This window comes from Manis javanica, chromosome 2, assembly GCF_040802235.1.
Source record: "Manis javanica isolate MJ-LG chromosome 2, MJ_LKY, whole genome shotgun sequence".
In the NCBI taxonomy this organism is placed as follows: Eukaryota; Metazoa; Chordata; class Mammalia; order Pholidota; family Manidae; genus Manis; species Manis javanica.
Window position 1 is genome coordinate 224737478 of NC_133157.1, and position 24051 is coordinate 224761528.

The 24051-nt window shown below is 50.5% G+C and overlaps 1 protein-coding gene across 7 annotated transcripts in view; it reads left to right on the forward strand.

Annotated features, from left to right (window-relative positions):
- The window catches only part of TRAPPC9 (trafficking protein particle complex subunit 9), a 588199-nt gene that overhangs the window by 185125 nt on the left and 379023 nt on the right, over nucleotides 1-24051 (forward strand). For 6 of the 7 annotated variants that reach the window (XM_073230280.1, XM_073230286.1, XM_073230284.1 and 3 more), the window contains one exon: nucleotides 5607-5759. The exons of the other annotated variant lie outside the window; for it this stretch is intronic. In XM_073230280.1, the coding sequence (XP_073086381.1) occupies nucleotides 5607-5759 (153 nt within the window). The remainder of the gene's footprint in view (nucleotides 1-5606; nucleotides 5760-24051) is intronic. 7 annotated transcript variants of the gene reach the window in all.

Below are 24051 nucleotides of genomic sequence, written 5' to 3' on the forward strand. Positions count from 1 at the left end.
CTCCAGCCCTCGGTGTCCTGCAGCTGTGACCCTGGGGAGCCCCGAGGACATCTCATAGGTCATTTGAGCAGAGTTGATCTCTCAGTTGAAACGCTTCTGAGAAATGGGAAGTCATCTAAACAGCAAGAACAATGCTGGTCTTGAAGTTATAAGTTCAGCTTTTCCCCTGAACTAGTTATAAATTCCTGGCAGGCTAGCCTGAGAGTTGGAAGGGTGAGTTCCTTCGTACAGATCTGAGACCCCAGGGGGTCCACTTCTTGGTTTGAGCCACTGGGACATGAGTCTTGTCTTAGTCAGATACCTTCTTGATCTGGGTAATTCATTAATTTAACAGTACTTGAACCTTTTCTATAATCATGGGATTATAAGCTTCTGAGAAAATTGTAGATGGAGACGCATGCCATCTGCCACCTGGTGTGAGCTTTCTGGGGCTTCTTCTCTGCCTCTTGTGCTTGTTTCTTCCTACAGTTGGAGACTACCCCTTGCCTACAGGCACTGGCCCCCCTGTAGGCAGGGACCGCGTGTCATTTATCTCTTGTCCCCAGGCCTGAGCTCCATGCCTGCCATGAGGATATTGAGTGGCTGGGCGGCCAGAGTTCATTATGGGATGGGTGACAGTAGCATGTGAAAAGCAACCCTTAACCCAGTGCTCCGGGCTTTACGGAGGCCTTGCCTGTGAGCCCTCTGAGCGGTTTGTGTTACCACCCTGAGACTGTGTTGTCTCACATCATCGGCACAAGTGGGCCATTTCTTCGTCTGCTCGCCCGTTGTGGGAGGACGTGTGACTGCACATGTCAGGGAGCCGTACGTGGCAGTGCTGGGGCTCAAGTTCAAGTTTGACCTTTCAAGTAAGATGCCTGGCGATTGCGTTTCATTTCCTACCATCTCTTTTCAAGGCACTAATGACGTCACCCTAGTGGTGTTTTCCTTGTGAATACTCCACTCCGGCTGTGCTCTGGGTGGGCCAGTGGCCTCAGGTAGGCAGGGGGAGGTGGCCTGTGCAGTGACCCAGTCCTGGCTCTGACCCTTGGTCTTTCACTTACCGGCTGTTTGACTTGGGATAAATTGCTTAAACTCTCTGAGCTCTAGTTGCCTCTTTTATCACATGGGAATAAGATAGTAATAGTATGAAGTTAAAAATGGTACTTAATGGATGGTTATACCAATCACTGCTTTAAAAAAAAAAAAGGCCTCTGGGAGAGGAGCCTGTCACTTGTTCTGGTCCTGCTGTCTGCCCCCCAGAGTGACTCTGCCTCGCCAAGCTGGGGAGCGGACAGGAGATGGAGAGCTCCCCTAATTAGTCTGGACCAGCGTTTCCTAAGCTTGGTTAACTTCTTTTTAGGCATTTGAGCACCTGCCAGTTTGCATGGCCGCAGCAATCACTCCGTGCATCCGAAGTTTTTCCAGGAGGAAGGGTTGAGTCTGGGGACTCAGTGACACACGTGCTCCAGGCGACTGCTGTCTGATCACGAATTCCCGTTATTGCCTGGCCCCGACGTAGGGTGTCTTGGAAAGCAGCTGCCCTGGCTCTGACCCTGTGTCACTCCCGCGTGGGCCACGGGCCTCGGCACACTCAGTCTTGCATATGGAGTTGCAGGCAGATTCTCAGGCTTCTCTCCCTGTTACACCGGAAGTGAGAACCCAGACACAAGCGTGAGTCATTAGTGTCTGTGTGTGTGTATGAAAATGTAATACACACTCACTGTAGGAAGTAAAACCCATTTGAAATGACCTGTGGTCCCCCTACTCAGAGACACCTGATCTTAGCGTATCGTCAGTTTTCTTCCTTTTTTCTGTGTATTTTTATGCTTTTGAAATCATACCATGTGTTCATTTCGGTAATCTGCTTTTTTCATCTGGGCTGATCCAAAGCTGCAGTGATGCGTTGGAATACCTTTGTCTGTTCCTCACTGTGCCCTTACCGAGTGCCCTGGAGTGTGGGGCGCTGGGCGCCGTTGAGTGGGGAGGGACGTTGGCGGCGGCCAGCAGCGCTGTGCCCTCACAGATGCCGAGCATGGGGCCGGGTTCCCTGTGAATCACTCACTCCTCATGCGCTCTGGTGGGGGGTGCCGCAGGCGTCCGGTGGGGCTGGGGGGCTGGGGTGCGGGGCAGGAGGAGAACCTGACACCGGTTAGGGGCTTCTCAAGCCAGGCCTGGTCCGGGTACTTTACTTTCACCACCTCATTTAGCCTTTGTGACAGTCCATTTTATAGATGAGTAAACCGAGGCACGTGGACGTTCGGAAACTTACCTACGGATCCCCAGCTAGAGCCAGGGTTTGATCCCAGGCAGCTAGTCCTAAACCTGGTATTCTTAACCAGCACGGCCACCTGCCTCTCAGGGGTGTAAGCTTCAAAGGTGGGGTCTGGTCTCTACCTTCCATGTGTTGACTGGTGTAGAGTGAGCTGCTTAACACAGGGGTGGTGTGCTAACAGATGTGTGCACATGGGAGCCCACGGGAGCCAAGTGGGATGGGTGGGAGGAAAGGAGCCTGAGCACCGGGCTGGGAAGAATGAATTGGGAGCCATTGGGCAAGAAAATTGGCCAGGCAGTCTGGGCGGGAGGAACACTGTGTGTGCACTGGCCTTGGGGCCCGGAGGCCGAGGCTGGGCTGCCCTTCCCTAGGCACGTCGGTGCTGCCAGTCTGGCTGTAGGTGCGCCTCATGGCCCTCATCAGTTGCTGCCCGTCCGTGCACCGATGGGGGTGCCTGGGGACTCTGAGTGCCTGTGCTTCAGAAGTGGCCTCATGGACTCTTCAGGTGGGGGGTGGGCTGTGCCGGACTCGGCAGCTTAGCCAGAGTTGCCTTTCGTAGGGCTGGCCGGCACCGCTGTAGCAGATGGACAGGCTGCGTGAAGAAGTGAGCATGGCCTCAATACTCCTGGCCACGGCACCTGGACTTCCAGCAGGGCAGCACCCACCGCGCTCTGTCCTGGCTCCCCAGAGCCTGGCATCTCAGAGCCCCTTCCTGCTGAATTTTCTGGATTGAAAAAAGGGCAGAGAATGTATTACTGGTTAACACATGTTTATAGAATGTGAGTTATGGGGTCACGGAGAGGATTTTGGTACTGTTAATGGTTTGGGAGGGAAGGCAACGGCTTCCATTTTGGAGTCGGCGCTGGCAGACCACTCAGAGATGACCAGCAGTGGGTGGACTCTCAGGACTGCGGGTCAGGGCAGAGGTCAGGTCAACTTGGAAAACAGAGTCAGTGTTTTCTAGATGAGGCCATTGCCAATCTCAACAAAATAATCAGACATCCAGAATCTGCGTGTTCTGCAGATCACGGTATAGGAGGGAGATGGTGAGCCGGTGTGTGGGAGGGGTTCCGGGGTGACGTCGAGGACGCTGCACCAGGGAGGGTGCAGACCCACGCGCAACAAGGGCAGGGCCAGTCCCTGCGCCCCCGCCCCTCTTCTAGCCTGCCTGACTCCCCCTCCTCTTTGAAGTTGTGTGTGAGTAGCCCTCTCCCGGGGGTCTGCCCGCCCTCCAGATGAGCGTTGTTGTGTCTGTGCCCTGGAGTGTGGGGTGCTGGGTGCCGTTGAGTGGGGAGGGACGTTGGCGGCAGCCAGCAGCGCTGTGCCCTCACAGATGCCGAGCATGGGGCCGGGTTCCCTGTGAATCACTCACTCCTCATGCGCTCTGGTGGGGGGTGCCACAGGCGTCCGGTGGGGCTGGGGGGCTGCCCCTGCCCTCAGCTTGCCATCAGAGGCTCACTTTCCAACCAGCACCCTCAGCAATTCAAGCATCCTTCTCCCAGCTGCCCATCTTTTTCTTGATCATTCTGAAGTAACATGCTGGAATTAATTCACCCAACATCTGAACACTTGCAAACTAGTGGAAGCAGTGATGCTACAGTGCCGCTGATATTTATCAGGCACCTATTCTATGCTGAGTTATCTACTTACCAGCTGAGTGACCTCCGTCATGAACGCCCACCTCCTTGGCTTCCAGCGGGGAATAGCCTCTGCCGCACCGGGTCGCGTGGGGGTCAGTGCAGTGATGTGAATGCGGAAAGGGTCCAGCACGCCCGAGGCGGCCCGTGAACAGCTGAGTGAGCGAGTGGATGCGGTGAGGCTCCTGGATGCCTTGCAGGGGCACCGCCCAGTCTGTTCCTGTGTGTTCGCGCCCCCTGTAGGGACACCCTAGGAATGAGCGTGGTATCTTAGGCGTGTTCCAGCTGGAGCTGGCCCGTCCTGGAGGGGTGGGCGGTGACGGCATGCCGGACGGCACGGCTGCACACAGGAAGGCACGGCACATGCAGGAAGGCCGGGGCTCACTTCGCCTTCACGGCACCGTCTGGCCTCTGTTCTTGTGATCGGCACCCTCCACAGATCCTTCTTCAGCGTGGGCCTTGGTCACGCTCTCTATCTTCTGACTGGAGCCGAAGGTCACAGCACGGCCTTTGTGGTGGGAGGGAAGGACATGTTTTAGTGAAATCCCTCTTCACCTCCTTGGTGGAGAGAGTTCCACCCTTAGGTTAGGAGGGTGGCCAAGCTCAGGACTCCTAGCATTGGACAGAGATCAGCAATTTCCTAGTCACACACACAGCCCTGGGGACATGAACACCACGTGACTTGCAGGGCCGTATGTGGGTCACCCTCAGGCTGGAGGAGGTGGGCCCTGGTTCCCACAGGAGGATGTGGCTGGCTTCTTTGAATACTGCAGGCTGGCAGGGGACTGAAACCCGCCACTCAGGGACAGGTGGGAGCTGTGCCTGGTCCCTGTGAGGGGGAGGGGACCTTACCCATGGGAGCGGGGTGAGGGCGGAGCTGGGGGCTTGTGTTGAGGCCGTCCAGGTCCCCCTGGTTTCAGCAGGTGTCGAGGCAGCGCATCCTCCTGGGCTGTGGTCTTAGGCCTGATGCCTCACCTGGTCTCCAGAGGAGAGGGCTTGTCTGGCAGGAGCAGGTGCCACGAAGGTGCCAACAGCTGCTTGCACAAGGCACAAGTGATGGCCCCCCATCTCCTTCCTGTCTCCCCCTTGGTACCTTTGCCTTTAGTTTTCACAGGGCCTTACAGACCCAACTTTGGTCCAGGAATGCACCCCCACATCACTGTGCAGCAGGAACCTTGGCTTAAGGGGTCCTTACCCCCCACCTTGCCCCAGTTCATCAGGGACCCAGGGCCAGTGGACTAAAAGGCAAGATGTTTGAAGGCAGGTGGCCATGCCGGGAGCTGGGGCAGGCCCCCCGCAGGCCCTTCTGAGGCATGGCCGCTGGCTCTGCACCCCATCCCCATCCCGTTCCTGGGGGACATCTGTTCTGGGAAGGACTGCTCTCAGCGTGGGGCTGTTTCTCTGTTTAAGGTGACATAATGTGGGAAGTGCTGCAGAGACGTGTAGTTTAGCTCTGTTTCCGTTTATAAGAGCGAGGGGTGCGTTGATTCTGTCAAAGGAGATGAGATGACGTGGCGCCATGCATGGTGCTGTGCCCCTCTGCACGCCGTACACGGGATTGCCTGCAGCACCATGTTTCTGGAATTTTCTTGGTTCTTTGGCCTCTCACATTTAAACGGCCTGCTTGGCTTCCTGAGAATGCATCCACATGCTAGGGGACGGGCAGCTCTCGTATTGCCTTGGTTACATCACCATCACTGTTATGATCGTTGCAGAAAAATTGTATGGCGACTTCTTGAGCTGGAAGCTGGAAGAGACCCTTGCCCAGTTTCCTCTGCAGCCTGGACAGGTCGCCACCTTCACCGTCAGCATCCGGGTGAAGCTGGATTTCTCGTGCCAGGAGAGCCTCCTCCAGGATCTCAGTGACGGTGAGCCCCCTCCCCACCTCGGCGAGCATGGCCCGTGCCCCCACCCCCCGCCACGCCTTGGCCACTGCGGCCCCTCCCACCTGCCGCTCTCTGCTTGTGACCTGCTTGTCGTTCACTAACTCAAGCGGCATCTCCCAGGCACTTCCTTAGCCCATGAGTTACTGTACGTGCCTGAGGGTAATAAAGGGCTTTTTAGTTAAATGATTTCTTAATTCACACTTTTAAATGTTGTGCTCATTTGCCAGGAGGTCATCCTAAATTGGTGGAATGTAGGAATTACTGCATTTATTCAAGTCAAACTGCTGTGATCTAATCAGCTATGGTGATAAAGTTTTCCATCCAAGCCTGGTGATTTCTCTAAGGAGATGGAGTCTGGAGAAAAACGGGAATTTCTGCTTGTAACATTAGGGCTAGCTGAGAAGGGGTGAAATGTCGTAGAATAATTATGGCAAATTGCGAAGGATCCATTTCTGCATTCATGTGGCGGCGCTGTGGGGCGTACGAGGAAGCTCAGGCTGCACCGACGCACACTCCAGACAGCGCGGCCGTGCGGCAGGAGTGATTGCTCGCGGTTCTGGAGGCTGGACGTCCGAGGTCAGGTGCTGGCACCGTCGGGTTCCGGTGAGAGCCTCCTCCCGCCTTGCCGATGGCCGCCCTCTGGCCATGTCCTCCGGTGGCAGGGAGAGAGCTCTGGTGTCGTCCTCTTCGTGTAAGGACACCAGCCCTGTGGGGTCAGGGCCTCGCCCTTGTGACCCCATTTAACTTGTACCACCCCTCACGGTCTCTCTTCTCCAAATGTAGCTCCAAATGGGGTCAGGGCTCCACCTGTGAACTTGGAGGGACACAAACATTCAGCCGAAGACAGTGGATTCTGTCACTAGAACTTAGTGTTTCTTTGGGTGAGTGACTTGGACCTGTCCGTGCCTTGATCTCCTGGCGTGTGAAGCGATAGTGATGTCCGTTCCGAGGGGTGCCGTGAGGATCTGCGCTTCACCTGTAAGCGTCTCTCCCCTTCTAAGCTGGACGCAGAATGCAGTTTGGGATTTGTAGCCTGGGGATACCTTCTTCTCTTTAAGACAGGACTGAATCCAAGAGAGCTGGAGTCGTGATTACCAGGTGGTCTGTATATGTAAAGCAGCTCAGTTAGGTATAAATGGGTGTAAACTACAGCGTGGTTATTATTAATTAGATGGTCTTTATTGATAATGGTTAATAGAAGCTCTGGCTGGTGTTTACATAGCAAATGATAGAATTTGAGACACAGACTCTTTATGACCCAACCAAGTGAGATCATAGAGAGAAAAGGTGGGTCCCAGCGCCCACAAAGGGCCCTTCCGGAGCGTGGCCGGTGGACGATGCGTTGTTATGTGTGGCTCCGGCTGAGGAACCAGGAACTGTAAGCTCGAGGCTCCTTTGGGGCCTGTTAGATCGGGAGGTGGCCTGACAGTTTCAGAAGCCTCCACCTGGGGACCGCTTGGGAGGAAATTTGTTTTTCAGGCATGGACTCACATTAACTATGGTTACTGAAATGAGGTGCCATTTAAAAAATATACAGCAGTAAATACAGCTGTCATGTGAGCCAGCATGGCCGACTCGGTGTGGGCTGTAGACAGATGGCAGAGAGTTAGTATTTATTCAGCATGGTCAGATACTGCATATAAGGTCTCGACTGGCCAGTTTGTTTGCTTTATTTCTATTTAATCTTCCCAGCAACTCTAAAGTAGGCGGTTTTACAAAATGATTCCCCTTTTGTAAAAATAGGTGGGAGGAGTGTTCTAGATGAAAGGAGATTGAAGATATATATCACAATAAAATGCTATATGCGATCCTGAATCATGTTCTGGATTTAGAAATAAGACCTTCAGGATATTTTTGTGACCTCAATATTCTGACTGGGGCAAGAAAAGGACTTCTTTGGGGATTGTCCCGCACACCTGAGGGAGCATGGGACTCTCTTTCCCTGAGGGAGAAATTGGGGGCAGAGGAGGTGCCCTTGACGTTGAGCCATGTCACCTCGCTTGAGGGGTGATGTGGGTAGAATCGGACCAGGTCTCTTACCCTCCTCAGTCGTCCGCCCAGTCTCGGGTTTCTCTGCATCCCGTGTGTGCTGGGGCTTCTCCATGGGACCCCGTACTTCCACAAAGGCTTTCTTATTTGTGGGTGGTTGTCTAAATTGGTGTTCTTTGTGGGGAAGACAGTAGAAAAGCCTTTTTCTGCCATTATGATGATGTCACTGCCCACAAAAGTAATTTTAAACTGTTTTCAATCATTTGATAGAATGTTGGCATGGGTATTGGTATTCTGAAACTGTGCAGTGATGTGGAATAAAGTAAATGATTAATTTTGTGATGACCTAAGTCTGCCATCCAAATCTGGTCTTGAGCTAGGATTTTCATGTGGAAGAAAGGAGGTAATTGATGTAAGATAATAGAGATGAAGTACAAATCCTGTCATTTAGAATCTGAATAAAAAATATCAGTAAAACATTAGTGAGGTATTTAAAAATCTACCTGCCTCCCCACCCTGTACGACCTTGGCCTGGAAACTGACGAGCCCGGTGGCAGCGAGCACTCCTAATGCCCGCCTCAGGGGCTTCAAGACCCTGTCCCACCCAGAGAATCCAGGGCATCTGGAGCAGGTGGGGTGCGCAGAGGGGTCTGGAGCCTCCTGTGGAGGCTGTAGCGGGGAAGCTGCTGCGGTGCACGCAGGCTGTGGCGGGAGGCCCAGCCTGAGGGGACTGCCGGCGGCCCCTCGAGCCTCCGCGGACGACGGCTGTGTTTCCATTCTGAGTTCTTGTGCTCCTGGGAAGGACTGCCCATCTTTGGAAAATGCCAAGTAGTGAGGACTTAGCCCGCGTCTCTGTGCAGGTTTGTCTAAGAAGAGTTGATGGGGGGGAGCTTCTCTGTATAGAAGTGCACCTCGGGTAACAGTCGGAAAGCCAGGATAGAACTGGAGTGCCTTGTTTTGCAGCCCTGCTAGGTTAGTGGGTCGAGGCCGTGAGCGTCCACATAGCAGAGCAAGAGGCGAGGAGGCATGATGTGCCTCCTCATGGGAGGACACGCCCCACCTGTGGTCACCCCGGAGCCTGGTCAGCACTCCAGGCCTTGCTGCCGGCGTACAGGGGCTCGAATGACAGACGCTTGTCAGGAGTCCACCAGTCCAGACTCTGGTGAACGACAGTCAAACAACCTGGTTTCCTCAAGTAAATTCCAAGGGGGAGGAAAGGGTCCTGGAGCTGGACAGTGGGGAGGCCGCACAACGGCACCGACGGCCTCAATGCTGCCGACCTGGACACTCAAACATGGTGCAAAAGGTCAGTTTCACACTGGGTCTATTTCACTGCACTGGAGAGATGTAATGACATATTTGAAACAAACAGTGCAAGTAGAATGTTCACAGCTACGTGCCTAGGTAGTGAGATGATAAAAGCGGGAGAACGCCCACCGTGCAGTCAGAACAGCGGTCACTCTGGGTGACGGGGAGGTGACTGGGATGGGCACATCAGGGGCATCTGGATGGCTCTCAGAATCCTATTTCTTGACCTTTATGGTGGTTTCAACAATAATTCATTAAGCGGTATACATTCATTTTATACAGTTTTGCCAATCAATGTTATATTTCACAACAAAATGTTTCTAAAAGAACAAAAAATCAAACATTTTCCTAATAATACTTTTGCATGACAGCTTTCTCATCTGATCAGACCGAAGAAGTATTTTTACCCAAGAAGTATTTCATTAGGATGTCACTGTGGAGATCAAGGCAGGCCGCTCTCTCCGTGTGCCTTCGGGGGACGTGTTGGGCACGGTGAGCTTTCGCAGAGGCCGGTCAGTTAGTGTTTCGGTTTTACTGCGGTTGATGTTTCAGAAGAAAACTGCCCCCGGGGGCTGCTGCCACTTGCCAGTGAATGCAAGCATCACCAGCTTTTGGGTTCCTTTTTAAATTTAATTTTACTTAATTAAATTAAGTCAATTTAATTATTTGATTTAGTTCTCTCTTTCTGTACACGTTTTCTTTGGCTCTCAGATTTCTAAGGGACATCTCCGCCCTCCCTGCTGACGTCTTCTCTTTGGACGTGGTGCCTCCGGCGTTTCCATTCGAGTGTGGGAACCGCGACACCTAGGATCACAGAGTGAATGAGACTGTCATGGTCACGTGGTCGCTTGGCTTCACAGAACGGGACCCCGAGTCCCAGGAGGGGAGGTGGTTTAAGGCCTCCTGCCGTAGCCCCAGGGTCCCTGCTCCCGGGTGGTTTGTCTCCCTGTCTTTAGGGGACAAGCAGGATGGTGTTTCTGGATGCATCTTGGTGGCGGTCGTAGAGGTGAATTCTGGTTTGCTGGGAGCTGAATAAGTTCTGTGGACAAATGGGGACCGAATTTTGTTTTAATGGGTGTGTGATATAAGCACATGGGAGGTGTCTTACCATCGTTGGCAAGGTGGAGAGCAGGAGAGAGTGGCGCTTGTAAACCCTACCCTTTAAATTTCCTGCTACTTTGGTATCTTCAAAAGAAATGTTGACTTTGCTGGGAGGTTCACTTACTCTCGGGACTGTGAGGGCCGTGGGAAGCCTGCTTACCTGCGCCCTGGACCTCCGCCACCTTGGAGACCCCAGATGCGCAGACTGGCCCAGCCGTGCGGGCTCTGCCCCCTGTCTGTGCTCAGCCTGCTCGCGCCCTCCTGCGCACCCCTGCTCCCCTTCCTCTCAGCAGATGACTCTTCAGAGAGGCCATTAGGGAGGAGCTGTGTTAGCTTCCTTCGCTTACCTGGGATCCGTTTGCGTTTCTGTCTCTCTGCTCCCGGAAGAGGACGTCTTCTCATCGGAGGCTACTTTGACTTGCATTCTGGATCGAGTACTTTCTCTCCTTGGACCTTTAAACTTGGCCACTGGTCAGCTAACTCTTGGCCCCTAGACAATCCGCTCTAGAGGGGCTTCTGAGATGCAGATTCCGTGGCCCTGCCCGCTCCTCTAAGTCCGTCTCAGTGGACACAGGCCAAGGTGTGTGTTTCTGACAGGTTCCCCCGGGACCCTGGTGCCCACTGAGGTAAGAGCGGCTTTGTGCCAGTCCCTCAGCAAATATGTTCAATCTTAAAATCTAGACAGAGCAGGTCCTCCCCCAACATGGATTTCTCTGTCCTGCCGCCGCCTCCTCTCTTCTCTTCCTCGTCCCTGTCCCCCTAGCCTCCGAGGCCAGGCACGCCCCGCCCAGGGTCCCTGCGTGTCAGTCTCCCCGGGGAAGGGCGCTGCTCCCCCTCTGCTGCCCGGACCTCCTCCCCTGGTTCTCCTCACTGGCTCCTGCTTGTGTGGTCTGCTTTCCAACTCATGGTATTCCTAATGGCTTTGCCCTCCACCCTTTTTCATGTAGTATTTGTTCTAAATGGTTCTAACAGCTCCCATATCCCAAATTTCCAGCGCAGTGCTGAGGACCTGGGAACCACTATTTCTGGTCGGACTGCGGCCCCAGAGCCCCTTGTACCCAGCCCTGTGAGCTCTGACACCCTCAGCTCACTCCACACCCCCCTCCTCCTGCCGCCTCTGCCGACGGAAGCCATCACTGCCCACGAGAAGAGCAGGCGAGAGGCCGGGGGTCATTCTGGCCTGGTCTTTTCTTCTCACTCAGCCCATCACTAAGGCCCGTGCGCTCTTTCTCTTGAACGGCCCTGCGTTCCATCTCCCTCTGGCTTAGTGTGCACCCTGACCATCTTTATTTGAGCTGTTCTAAGAGCCTAGTGACTCTTCTCCTGTCCCTGGTCTCACCTTCTCAAATCCATCTTCTATTGTGTTTTTGACTTTTCTCAAAACTGAACGTGCTTCTCACTTCAGCATCTAAGACCCTGTGTGTGCGGCCCGACCCCCCTCCTGGCCTCCTCTCCTCATTCTCGCTGCTAGAAGCTCCCATTTCGTGCTTCAGACATTCTGAAACGTGTTGCGTGTGTGATGTTGCATGCCTTAAGCCGGCCTGCTGTTTTCTCCACCTGGCATGTCCGTCCTTTGCCTGCTACCCCCAGCTTTGGTCACCTCCTCCTATAAGCCCTCTCCTGACCTGTGTGGGACCCTGATCCCTTGGGCTCTCTCCCGCAGCCTTACCTCTCTTCCTCCAGCTCCCGTGCCGGCACAGGGCCGAGCTCGGAGGAGGGGACGCGGTGTACTTGAGGGGGGCATGAAAGGCGTGTCATGAAGCCACGTGGCACTCCTGGCCCTGAGCCCAGGGCAGGGCGTGCTGTCTGGGCCGGGACGCTCACATACTGGTTTCTGGATGCGGGGCTCTTGAACAAGCACGGCCAGCGGGTAGGGACGGAGGTAGCAGGAGTGAAGGTTCAGGAGAAAGAGAGGATTGAGGTAGGAATGGTCGATTCGGGTGGCTGTGGAAGGCCTGAAGCTCCGGGGAATTATGGAACTTGACTTTGTTAGAAGATTCTGGAAAGCCACTGAAAGTTTTCAGAGGAAGGGTGATGTGGTGGAGACCGGTTTGAGGTGAGTGGGCGAGCCGAGATTCCCCTGGGTGTGGCAGGCGGCAGGTGTGACGGCTCACGGGCTGAGGAACAGAGGTCTGAAGCAGGAGAGGGCCCGAGGGCTGCGGTGGAGAGCCCTGTGCAGGGTGGGGGCTCAGAGGGCTGGGCCCGGGGCTCTGCCCCCCAAGGCTCCTTTCTAGGTCTTCCCTGCAGGCTGTCACTGGACGACCTCCTGTCTGTGCAGCACAGATCTAGTAGCTGGTCACGCAGTTTGGTGAGCACCTTCCTATTAGAATTTGTTCTGTTTCTTGTGGAAAATTCATTTCTTGCCTGAAACGTCTCATATTTATTAAGCTAAATACAAACTTAGCCTCTGGAAGCTGGAGTCAGTTCACCGCTTTGTCCAGAGTTGGAGACTTGACGTTAAAAAAAAACTTTATTTACATGTGGCGTCTCATTATATTTTGTTTCTTTGTAATTTAATGGTAACAGATGCTTCAACTTACTGTGGCCAGGAATTGTACATGACGGCTGTCACTGTGGGGTACGCTGCATTCCCCTTCCCCATTAACGTGCTCTGAAATTGGGGTGCTACTCAGTGTCTTTGTCCTGGTTTATGGCTCTCCTTGAAAAGAAATACTAAATTTTGGAAATCTTGGTCTTATTTTTTAAAGAATAGTGACTCATCCTGAATTACTCAGGAATCAAGGGCGGTCGGCATCTCAATGCCATAACATTTTTTTCTTTACAATTCCTGGATGCTTGAGGCTTTCATGAACATACGTGATTTTCAGAAGAAGGCCAGGGATTTTATTGAAGGTTGGGTTTTTCCTGAGGTCAGAGAGAACGGGATGGAAAGAGAAGAAATGTCTGCCGACGCTCCCGCCACCCATGCTGAGCCTCCCGCCGTCTCGCAGCCACGGTCCTGCTGCCGCCTCCCGGGGGGTGTCTCCTCCGGCCCCTGGCGAGGCTCCACGGCCCCTCTGCGGGCACCGGCGCCCCGCCGCTGCCCTGGGCCTGCATGCCCCGTCTTCCTCGCCCTGTGCACCTGAGGGTGGGACAGGGACAGGAGGGTTTTCCCTCTGCTGTGTGGGCAGCTCTCTGCCAGTTTCCTTTGCTGGTTCTTCCTTTCCTCTTCACCTTTACAAACGGAAACCCCTCAGGGCTGCATGCAAGATCCTCCTCTGCTCTCTTCCCACCTGCCTCCTCGCTCCCTCTGATGGCTGCGGTGACCACCTCCCGAGCCCCACCCAGGCTGGACCTCGCCTCTGTGCTCCTGGTCTGACCGCATGCTCTCCCTGTCGGGCGCTCCGTTCTGGAGGGAGCCCGGGCAGGTGACTGGGGGGGTGGCTGGGCTGCTGGGCACCCGTCTGTGCTCCACGTAGTCTCTGTTGCTCTTCCCCTTGCTGACCGAGGCTTTGATCCCGTGAGGAGAGACATGCGGTGGATCTGGTGCCACGACTGCTGCTCCCCCAAAGCCAGTGCCAACCGCAGGTGTTCCCAGGGTTCCTCTGTATCTTCCCAGTGAGCTCCTGGTAGGAAAGGCTGCGTCACCCAGGAGCTTTATGCTCCCAGAGACCTACTAGGCCTTTAGCAGCTGACCCTTTTTACTGACTTTTATGGTGCCTGGCAGAAGGCCCCTGAAGGCTGAGCCTGGGGGTCAGCAGATTGCAGGCCAGTTTATCCAGTGTCTTTAATTCTCTGATAAGGAAAGGGTAATTTTTGGTTTATCCAGCTTTTTTCTTAAGGGTGGGAGCAATGCTTTTCTCAGCTGTCTACATTTCCCAGCTGAAATCAGAAGTCCACATCCTATATTTTAATTCAGACTTTCAAATTGTGTTGGCCATTTGTCAGATTATACACGGCTTTTGTTTTGTGTTCCGTGGGTTATCTGCTCGAGTTCTGAAGGAAAAGGTTAATGGTGCACTCGACAGCCTGCCCATCATTATATTCAGCCTCTGTCGCCACCAGCTCTCTGACTCACAGACTGTGATCTCACAGCACAATGAATGGCTCAGCCGAGGGAAAGGCCAACCCGCTCCTCTTCCCTGGGGCGCTCGGAGGGAGAGAGGGGGCTTCATGGTACCTGCAGCTGAGCTCCTGCCCCAGACATCTGCCTCCTAACCTGCGGGGGTGTGCTTATCCCCGGGCCTCTGTCGGCTGTGTGGGTGGGAAGGTTGACTCAGTTCTTTGATGTAAATTCATGCTGGAAAATAACTTCCTAAACCACCAAGATGAGATGAAACTCCAGGTGTTCGTCATCCATTAGCCACAGGTGAGCCTCCAGAGCGGAAGGTTTCTGGACCATGGGTCTCACTGTCCTCATCATCGCCTTTCCAACCAGGCTCGCAGTGATTCACCAGGAAACCAATTAGAGGCGTTCAGTAGAGGGGATTTGAGAATCTTTCTTTTTTCCCCAAGAGAAGAGGATGATTTCTGTGGGTTGCTGCAGGCCGGTTTCTTGGCTCACGCTGTGGATCACACTCTAAGGCTTGTCAACCTTGTTTTCTAAGTACTTCCAGTCCCTCCCTCTGCATCCACCATCACCACTTGATTCAAGCCTGACCGTGCCTCATCTTGACCGTTTGGTAGCCCTCCGGTGTCCCATCCAGCCCCTCTCTCTGTCTTCATGCTCACAGCCATCTCTCTAAAGCAAAATCTGATCGTTTCCTCTCCCTGTTGTGCAGCTTCCAAGGGCTTTCCGTGGCCCTCTGCGTGAGGTCTGCAGTGTGGCTTCGTGGGCTTGTCCTGACTGCCTGTTCAGCCTCACTGCCCTCCCATCGCCCCCATTAGTTTGTATTCCAGAAGTAGGGAATTTCTTGTGTTCCTCATATGCTCCTATGATGTGCCTACAGACCAGGGCATGGCAGACTTTGCTGTACATTATCATCATGTTCAAAAACTGCCTGGCTCCTGCCCCTTGACGTGGTGTGGCCTGGGCACCAGGGCTTTTTAAAGTGTTCAGGTGGTTTGTATGTGCAGTGGAGTTTGGGAACTGTGGGTGTGATTGCTTTTCTTCTTGAGAAACTAGGTCATCTCCTACTCTCAGGTCAGTTGTTCCAAATTCTGGGCTTCTTGAGGCAGAAACAGTTGCTTCTAACTTTCTATTTCCTCTGAGGGTGAATCTTGGAATCTGGGAGGGCGAGTCTCCTCTCTAGATTATGGATCAGGAGCTTTATGGATATTTTCTGTCCTTGATCTGCCATATAAATTTCGGAGTCAGTTTGTCGTGGTCCTCAAAGCAGTCTGTCAGGGACTACATGTTGAACCTATAGATCAGTTTGGGGAAAACTTACATTTTTATGATAGTTTTCCTATCTATGAATATTGTCTCTCCACTTATTTGTCTTTGTTGTCTTTCAATGACTTTCTGATTTTCTCTATGAAGGTCTAACAGTGTTTTATTAGATTTATTTCTAGGTATCTTATTTTTGTTAGTAGAGATGGTATTTTGAATCTTTTAAGTGGAAATATAACTTACATGCAGTAAGGAGCACAAATGTTAAGTGTGCAGCTTGATGGATTTTTATGCGCATTCATTGTGCCACCATCACCCAGACCTGGATATGGTTAATTTCTGGCATCCCTCGGTAACTACACAAAAATAATTCTGATTATGACTTCTGTCATCGTAGATTAGTTTCGCCTCCTATTGACTTTCATGCAGAAGAAATAAACACAGTTACACACTGTTCTGTGTCCTTGTTGGGCTCCTAGTTCTGGAGGTCCCAAGTCTAAAATCAGTGTGTGTCTTTTCTCCTGCTCAGCATTCTGAGATTCGTGCCTGTTACTGGGTGTGACATGCATTTGTTGCCTAGTATTGCTGCGTGATACTCCACTGTGTGAAAATACCACAGTGTATCCATTCTACCTGTGATAAACATTTGGACTGTTTCCGGGTTTTGGGTGTTATGAATAGCTATAAGCATCCTTGCACAGGATGGACAGAGGCTTGCATTTTGGTCGGGTGTGTGTCCAGGAGCGGTTTGCCGGATTACAGGGTGTATGTATGTTCAGCTTTAGTAGAGCTGGAGTCATCTAGATTTTCGATGTGCTTGTTTCGATGTACATACACACCATCATCCTGAGAGATCACTCTTGCTCCAGATCCTCAGCATGGCTTGGCACTGTCAGTCTGTCAATCTTTAATTTTAGCTCTTCTGGTCCATGGATAGTCGCATCTCATTGTGGTTTTAATATGCTTTTCCCAGATAACTAATGATGTTGCCCAGTGAGAAATGAAATATTTTGACACCTCACAAAAGTGTATATCCAAATGGGAAAATAAGCACATGGAAGGTGTGCAGCACCCTTAGTTACCTGTTTTATTTTTTGCAGCTTTATGAACATAGAGCTGCCATATGACATTGTGTAAGTGTAAGGTGTACGATGTGTTGATTTGATGCATTTACCTATTGCAAAGTGATTGCCACATAGTGTTTGCCACCACCTCCACCATACCCCATAACTGCTGTTTCTTTTTTGTGGTGAGAACAGTTATGCTCTCTTGGCAACTTTCAAGTATGTAGTATTGTTAAATATAATCACAATGCTACACACCAGTTCCCCAGAGCTCATTCATTTTCTAACTGAAAGTTTGTACCCTTGACCAACATTTACCCCACCTCTCAGCCCCTGGTAACCACCATTTTCTGTTTCTATGAATTTGGCTTTTTTAGTGTGGATAAAATAAAAGTTCCTGTGGCCAGGATTCTCACCTGGCTCTGGGTCGGCTAGCTCACTGCACAGGTGTGGGCAGTGCGTCGTTATTGACTCTATATAAAGAGCTCTGCCCAGTGCTCTGGGTGACATAGTGGCATGGCTGCAAGGCTGCGGGAGAGCAGAGCAGAGGACAGAGACTGGGACGGCTGTGCAGACAGAGGGGCCCAGAGGCAGAGACAGGCTTGCTGCCTGCAGACTTGCTCCGAGAGGACGGGATTCTAGTGATTGACCTGCCACTGTGGGAATAAAGTTGGGTGTAACCCTTTCACTCCAAGAACATCCTACTGTCATTTGTTTGGTCACATTGAATATGTAGTGAACTTGTCTGGGGCTGAAACCCACTGGCAAGACATTTAGATTCCACATATAAGTGAGAGATCACACAGTGTTTTCCTTCTCTGACTTATTTGGCTTAGTATAATGACCTCAAGATCTATCCATGTTGTTGTAAGGCAGGATTTCCTTCTTTCTCATGGAATAATATCCTATTTTATGTAACCATATCTTTATCCATTCATCTGTAGATGGACACTGAGGTTGTTTCCATGCCTTGGCTGTTGTAAATAATGCCGCAGTGAACATGGGGTGCAGATCTCCAAGATCCTGCTTTCATTTCCTTGGACATATACCCAGAAGCGGGATTGATGGATCACATGGTATTTCTCTTTTCAGTTTTTAGAGGACCCTCCATGCTGTTTTCCACAGTGGTCACACCAACTCCTCCCACCACCAGTGCCCGAGGGCTCCCTTTTCCCCACGTCCTCCCCATACTGGGCACCTCTTGTCATCTTGATGGCAGCCAGTCTAACAGGTGGGAGGTGATGCCTCCCTGAGGTTTTGATTGGCATTTCCCTGATGAGTAGTGATGTTGAACACCTTTTCATGTACCTCTTGGTTAGTTAGTCTCCCCTTTGGAAAAATATATTAGTTCCTCTGTTGGTTTTTAAATGAGGCTTTTTTCCCCACATGTTGATTTTTTTTGCGTTTGTTGCTTGTGCTCTGGTGTCATATTAGAAAAACTGTTGCCAAGACCAGTGTTGGGCTTTCCTCCTGTCTTTTCTCCTAGCCGTTTCATGGTTTCAGGTCTTACATTTAGGTCTTTAATCTATTTTGAGTTAATTTTAGCGAGTGATGTAAGATAGGAGTCCAGTTTCATTCTTCCGTATGTGAGTGTCCTGTTTTCCCAGCATTATTTAAGATATTCCCCTTTCCCCATTGTGTATCCTTGGCTCCCTTGTCACTTGTTAGTTGACTATTATATGCGGGAGTTTATTTCTGGGCTCTCTATTCTGTTCATTGGTGTGTATCTCTATTTTTATACTGTTTTGATTACTACAGCTTTGTAGTATAGTTTGAAATCAGGAAGTGTGATATCTCCAGCTTTTTTGTTTTTTCACAGGACTTTTTTTGGTTATTTGGGGTCTTTTGTGGCCCCATGGAATGTTAGGTCAGCCTTTACTGTTTCTGTGGAAGAGGCCAGTGGAATTTTGACAGGATTGTATTGAATCTATAGACGGCTTTGGTTAGTATGGCCATCGTAACAACATTTGCTCTTTTGATCCATGAACACAGAATCACTCTCTCTTCTTTTGTCTGTGTGTTGTCTTTAATTTCAACAAAATCTTATAGTTTTCAGTGTTCAGATCTTTCACTTGGTTAAATTTATTCCTAAGTAGTTTATTATTTCTATGTTGCTATGAGTAGGGTTGTTTTCTTTATTAACTTTTCAGATGTTTTGTTATGGGTGTCACAACTGATTTGTGTTAATGTGATATCCTGCAACGTTACTGAATTCATTAATTAGATCTAGTAGTCGTTTGGTTGAGTCTTTAGAATTTTCTATATATAAGATCATATCATATCAAATTAAGACCATTTTACTTCTTACTTTTTGGTTTGGATGCCTTTTATTTCTTTTTCTTGCCTGATTGCTGTGGCTGGGACTTCTGGTAAATGTTGACTAGGAAATGGTGAGAGTGGGCACCCTTGTCTTGGGTCTGATCTTAGAGGAAAAGCTTTCAACTTATCACCACTGAGTAAAATGTTAGTTATGGGTTTGTCCTATATGGCCTTATTATGTTTAGATATGTTCCTTCAATGCCCAATTTTAAAAATTAAAGTATCATTGATATACAATCTTATGAAGGTTTCACATAAACAACACAGTGGTTTCAACACTCACCCATATTATCAAGTCCTCACCCCACCACATTGCAGTCACTGTCCATCAGCGTAGTAAGATGCTGTGGAGTCATTACTTGTCTTCTCTGGGCTGTACTGCCTTCCCCATGACCTACCTATATTGTGGTTGCTACTTATAGTGCCCCTTAATCTCCTTTTCCCTCTGTCCCCACCCATCCTCCCCAACATCCCCCAACCCTTTCCCTTTGGTAACCGCTAGTCCCTTCTTGGAGTCTGTGAGTCTGCTGCTATTTTGTTCCTTCAGTTTTTCTTTGTTCTGATACTCCACAAATGAGTGAAGTCATGTGGTACTTGTCTTTCTCCACCTGACTTATTTCACTGAGCATAATACCCTCTAGCTCCATCCATGTTGTTGCAAATGGTAGGATTTCTTTTCTTTTAATGGCTGAATAATATTACATTGTGTATATGTACCACATTTTCTTTATCCATTCTTCTATTGATGGACACTTAGGTTGCTTCCATATCTTGGGTATTGTAAATAGTGCTGCGATAAACATAGGGGTGCATATGTCTTTTTTGAGTCAGGGATCTTGTTTTCTTCGGGTAAATTCCTTCAATACCCAATTTGCTGAGGTTTTTTTTTTATCATGTAAAGATTTTGAATGTTGTCAAATGATTCTTCTGCATCTACTGAGATGATCATATATTTATCCTTCATTCTGTTCATATGATGTGTCACATTTATTGATTTGTATATATTAAACCATCCTTGCATCCCAGGATAAATTCCCCTTGATCATGGTGTGTGGTCCTTTTAATGTGCTGTTAAATTCAGTTTACAGAGACTTTTCTGAGGATCTTTGCACCTTAGCAGGGATACTGGGCTCTTGTTTCCTGTAGTGTCCTTGTCTGGCTGTGACATCAGGGTAGTGGCAACCTCAGAGAACGAGTTTGGGAGGATTCCCTTCTCTTCAGTTTTTTTAAGAGTTTAAGAAGGAATGGCATTAAATCCTTAAATATCTGGTAGAATTCACTAGAAAAACCATTTTAGTTATCTGCTTAATCTAATTTTTGTGTTTGTTTTTCTGTGTAGTATTGTGTGGTACATAGTAGGTACTCATAAATATTTGTTGAATTTGTGTCATGTTACAGTTTTAAGTTATGGAGGTGACTGAATATTGTGTTCTAATCAGATAAGAGGATTTACACAATTTATTCTTTTGGGTTTTTATAGATCAGTGTGTAGTTCAGTAAAATAAGAAATGATAGTGTGTATTTTTTCCTCTCTCCCCCTCACAAATATTCTAGTGTCTAAAATAAAATGAATATTTTATTACATGTACTGTACTGCTCTTGGGGTTGTTCTGATGAGTAAGACGAACTGCACCCCCGCCCTATGTGGGCTTAGGGTCCAGTGCGGTGCTGTCCGGCAGAGCTCTGGGGTGGGTAGCCTCCCAGGAGCCCAGAGCCCTGTGTGGCTTTGATCACTTTTGATGTAGATGGTGCCTCTAAAGATCTGACATATTAATATTATTTGATTTTAATGACTTTAAAGTCCTGCATCTAGTGGCCACTGTCTAGAGGGAGAGACGAGCACTCTCCCAAATGAAAACCTGCAACTTGCTAAATGCTGCGTAGGGAAGACGTGAGATGCTATGACTGTCATCACAGGGAATGATGTAGCTGAGGGGGCTGGAATGCTCTCCTTTGGAAGTGATGATGGCCGTGCTTTACAGAATAAACAAGGCTGAAACGGGAAGGGGGGCAGGATGGCGAAACAGTTTTTCATATGTGTGTAAAACCCTGAGGCAGGAAAGAGCAAAGCAAGTCCCAGGACCTTAGAGCGTGTGTGTGCATGCATGGGAGGGAGGCCCTTAAGTGACAGCATTGCCCGTAGGTGTTAGACACTAATTTGTTAGGGAAGGAAGGTCTTGTGGGATCCTGGGGTGAACTTTTTCCTTTGATAATATTTAAAATGAGTGCTCTGACTGGACACTGTCATCTTTGTGATTTCTGTGACTTGGCTGACTCTTCAATGAGGAAATAATGATTTCCCCTTTGAGGGGTGCTAGGTGCTCGAGGACTGCCCTGAAGAGCGCACAAAACATTCACACTGCACTTTGAGTGTCTCGTTTCTAAAGAGAGTGAGCACACGCCATCACCCGGCTCCGGACACCCCCGCCCCCCGGGTCCCAGAGGAGAGGGCTTTCTGCTGCCGGCCTCACACAGGCAGCTCTCTGGTTTTCCCCTGGTCTTTATCCCAGAATAGCATAAATTGAGCTGTTTCTGTGGCTGTCTTTAGAGAACTGAGGTTCATTTATTTGTGTTTCTCATCGAGTAGAAATGGGATGACCCTTTGAAATAAGGTATCAAGGTCTAGGCGCCAGGATGGGACCTGAGAGGAGGCGCGGGCTGGCCCTGCCGAGCAGGCTCCTCCCGATTGGGGCTCCTGGCGTCTCTGCTGAGCTCAGGGCTGGGGATGGCAGAGCTCGGGTTTGCCTCTGCGTCCAGCACCCCTTTCAGCAAATTGCTGCTGGACAGAGGGAGCATCTGCCGCCGAACCCAGGTCCTTGTGTCTCTGGATCCTCTGGGACGACCTTCACGACTTGGCTTGTTCTGTCTTCTGTGCATGGGGAGAAGGCCTGGGCTACCGTGGAAGTGAGGCTGTGGACGACTCCACACTGCTTTGAGGCGAGGAGAGAGTCATAGCAACTGCACTGCCCTAGGTCACCCCAGGCCATCCTGCCTCCAGCTGTCCCCAAGTTCCTGGCCAAGAAGTTCTCTCTTCTCTGCTTGGCCAGGTCTAGTGACAGGGAACTCCTTTCCAAGAAATCCACTCTGGCATTTTTGTTCTATGAAGAAGTGATTTATTAGTGATGTGAAAATGGCCTTTGGATTTGAAGCCTAGCAGGGACCCACTTTCTAAAGCTGGCGAGATGGCCAGGTGCTGTCCCTTCACGGTGTCACTCTATCACTGGTTCCTCTCATTTTTGTCAGGTCTGTAGATGCAGGAGTGCAATTTGCACCGCCGTGGTGACGCCTGCAAGGCCCTGAACGTCCCTGTCTGTGTGAATGACAGCCCTGGAGGTCTGCCCCGGGCCACCTGTGTGCTGGCAGCAGCCTGAGATGGGAGGCCTTTCCATCAGACTAACTGGGAAATTACACAGATCCATTTGTTCTCCCAGCAAATATTTTCTGCCACATAGTATGTGCTGGGTGCTGTGACAGACCATTCAAATTCCTACGTCAAACGTGCATGTGGTTGTAAGTGCCAGGGTGAGAGTCTGTGCCATCCTTGGGGAGCCGCCTGCCTGAGTTTGGGGACCTCCAGGGTCGCCCACGTGGGGAAGTGTGCAGTTCTCTTGAAAGCCTCCCAGGAGGAGAAGGCCACCCTTTTGTTCAGGGCACCATCCCCCACGGTCATGGCATCCTCGCCTCTGGCTGAGTGTCACCTGCCTCTGTTTCATCCACTTCTTTTTTTTTCTTAATGTTCTCTAGAGGAGAAGGAAACTCAATAACATCCTTAGGCCAGCAGGACTGTTAAGTGGTTTAAGAGTCCCCTGCAGCTGGCTTCCTGTGTGGGCAGCGACTGGAATGGGGTCACTTCTGGGCACATGTGGCCGTGGCCAGCAGAGGTTCCAAGCTATGATGTTGTTGGAAATCGGCTCTTGGGATGCGCTCCTCGCCCTGTGTGTCGTGGGAGGGCCTTGCTGTGGTGGGAATTTTCACACTTCCTCTCAGAGGTGGCTGGCCGGACTCCCTGGCACGACTGTAAGAAAGTGTGCCTAGTGTGCACAGCGGTGTGGAGTCACACCTCGGGTCCTTTTGTTATTGGTAACACCTAATTTTCTGCTTGGCTCTTTGATGAGTGTTTAAATCGTCCCATATTTCATTTTTAGAAGTGACATTTTCTTAAATTGCTCATTTTTGGTACTCCTTTCTTATTCTTTTGAGTCCTTCTTATTGCCTGCAAACACATTAATAACTCATTAATAATGTTCTTGGAAAATAAAACATACATTTACTATATAGTCCAGCCATTTTACTCCTGGATACTTAACCAAGAGAAATGAAAGTCTATTATCCATATACTTACTTGTTTGAGGCACCTATATCTGTAATAAAAATCAGAAACAATGTACGTGCTCAGAAATAAGTAAATGGATCACCAAATGGTGTTCTAACCGTCCACTGGAATACCATACAGTAATTAAAAGGGACGAACTATTGATACATAAAATAACTCAGATCATTCCAAGATAAGTATGCTGGCCGAAAATAGCCTGACAGCAAAGAGTAGGTAACATACCTAATTCCATCTATGCTAAATTCTGAAAAATGCAAACGACTCTGTGGTCACAGCAATAGTTACGTGGGGGCTTGGGGAGAGGCACAGAAAATGCGCTTGATGCACATGCTCACTGTCGTGGTGGTGCTGGTGGTATTAGGAATGTCAAGGCTCTGACTGCACGTGTTAAGCATCTTCAGGTTATTGGAGTAAGGTACGTCTTGGTACAGGTGTTCAGCATACAGCTCTGGTGCCAGGGAGAGCTGCAGCCAGCCCTGGAGGGCATGTGGAGGGGGCAGTAGGGAATGCTGGGAGCCCAGGAGGTGGAGGGGCCAGGCCCTCCCTAGTGGCAGAAGGCTGTGTGTCAAGGTCATAGACACGAGGGCGGAGGAAGCCTGAGGCAGGTGCACTGGTCTCCTCTGGCCTCTCCGTGCCCTCCCCAGGGTGGGGTCATCAGCGGGAGGGCGCGGTAGTGATTTGGGAGGAGGCCGAAGATTCGTTGGGGGGTAGACTGCCACGGGAATGCCGTGGGATGCTCGTGGTGGGATGCGTCCCAGATGCACTTGAGGGTCTGAAGGCAGCCTGCCTGGCGCAGTGCAGGGCTTTCTCCACTGACCTGGCTGTCCGGGGCGGCCTCCACCTGAGGTGGGGCCTGTCAGATGAGTACAAGGAGAGAAGAGAGGGCAG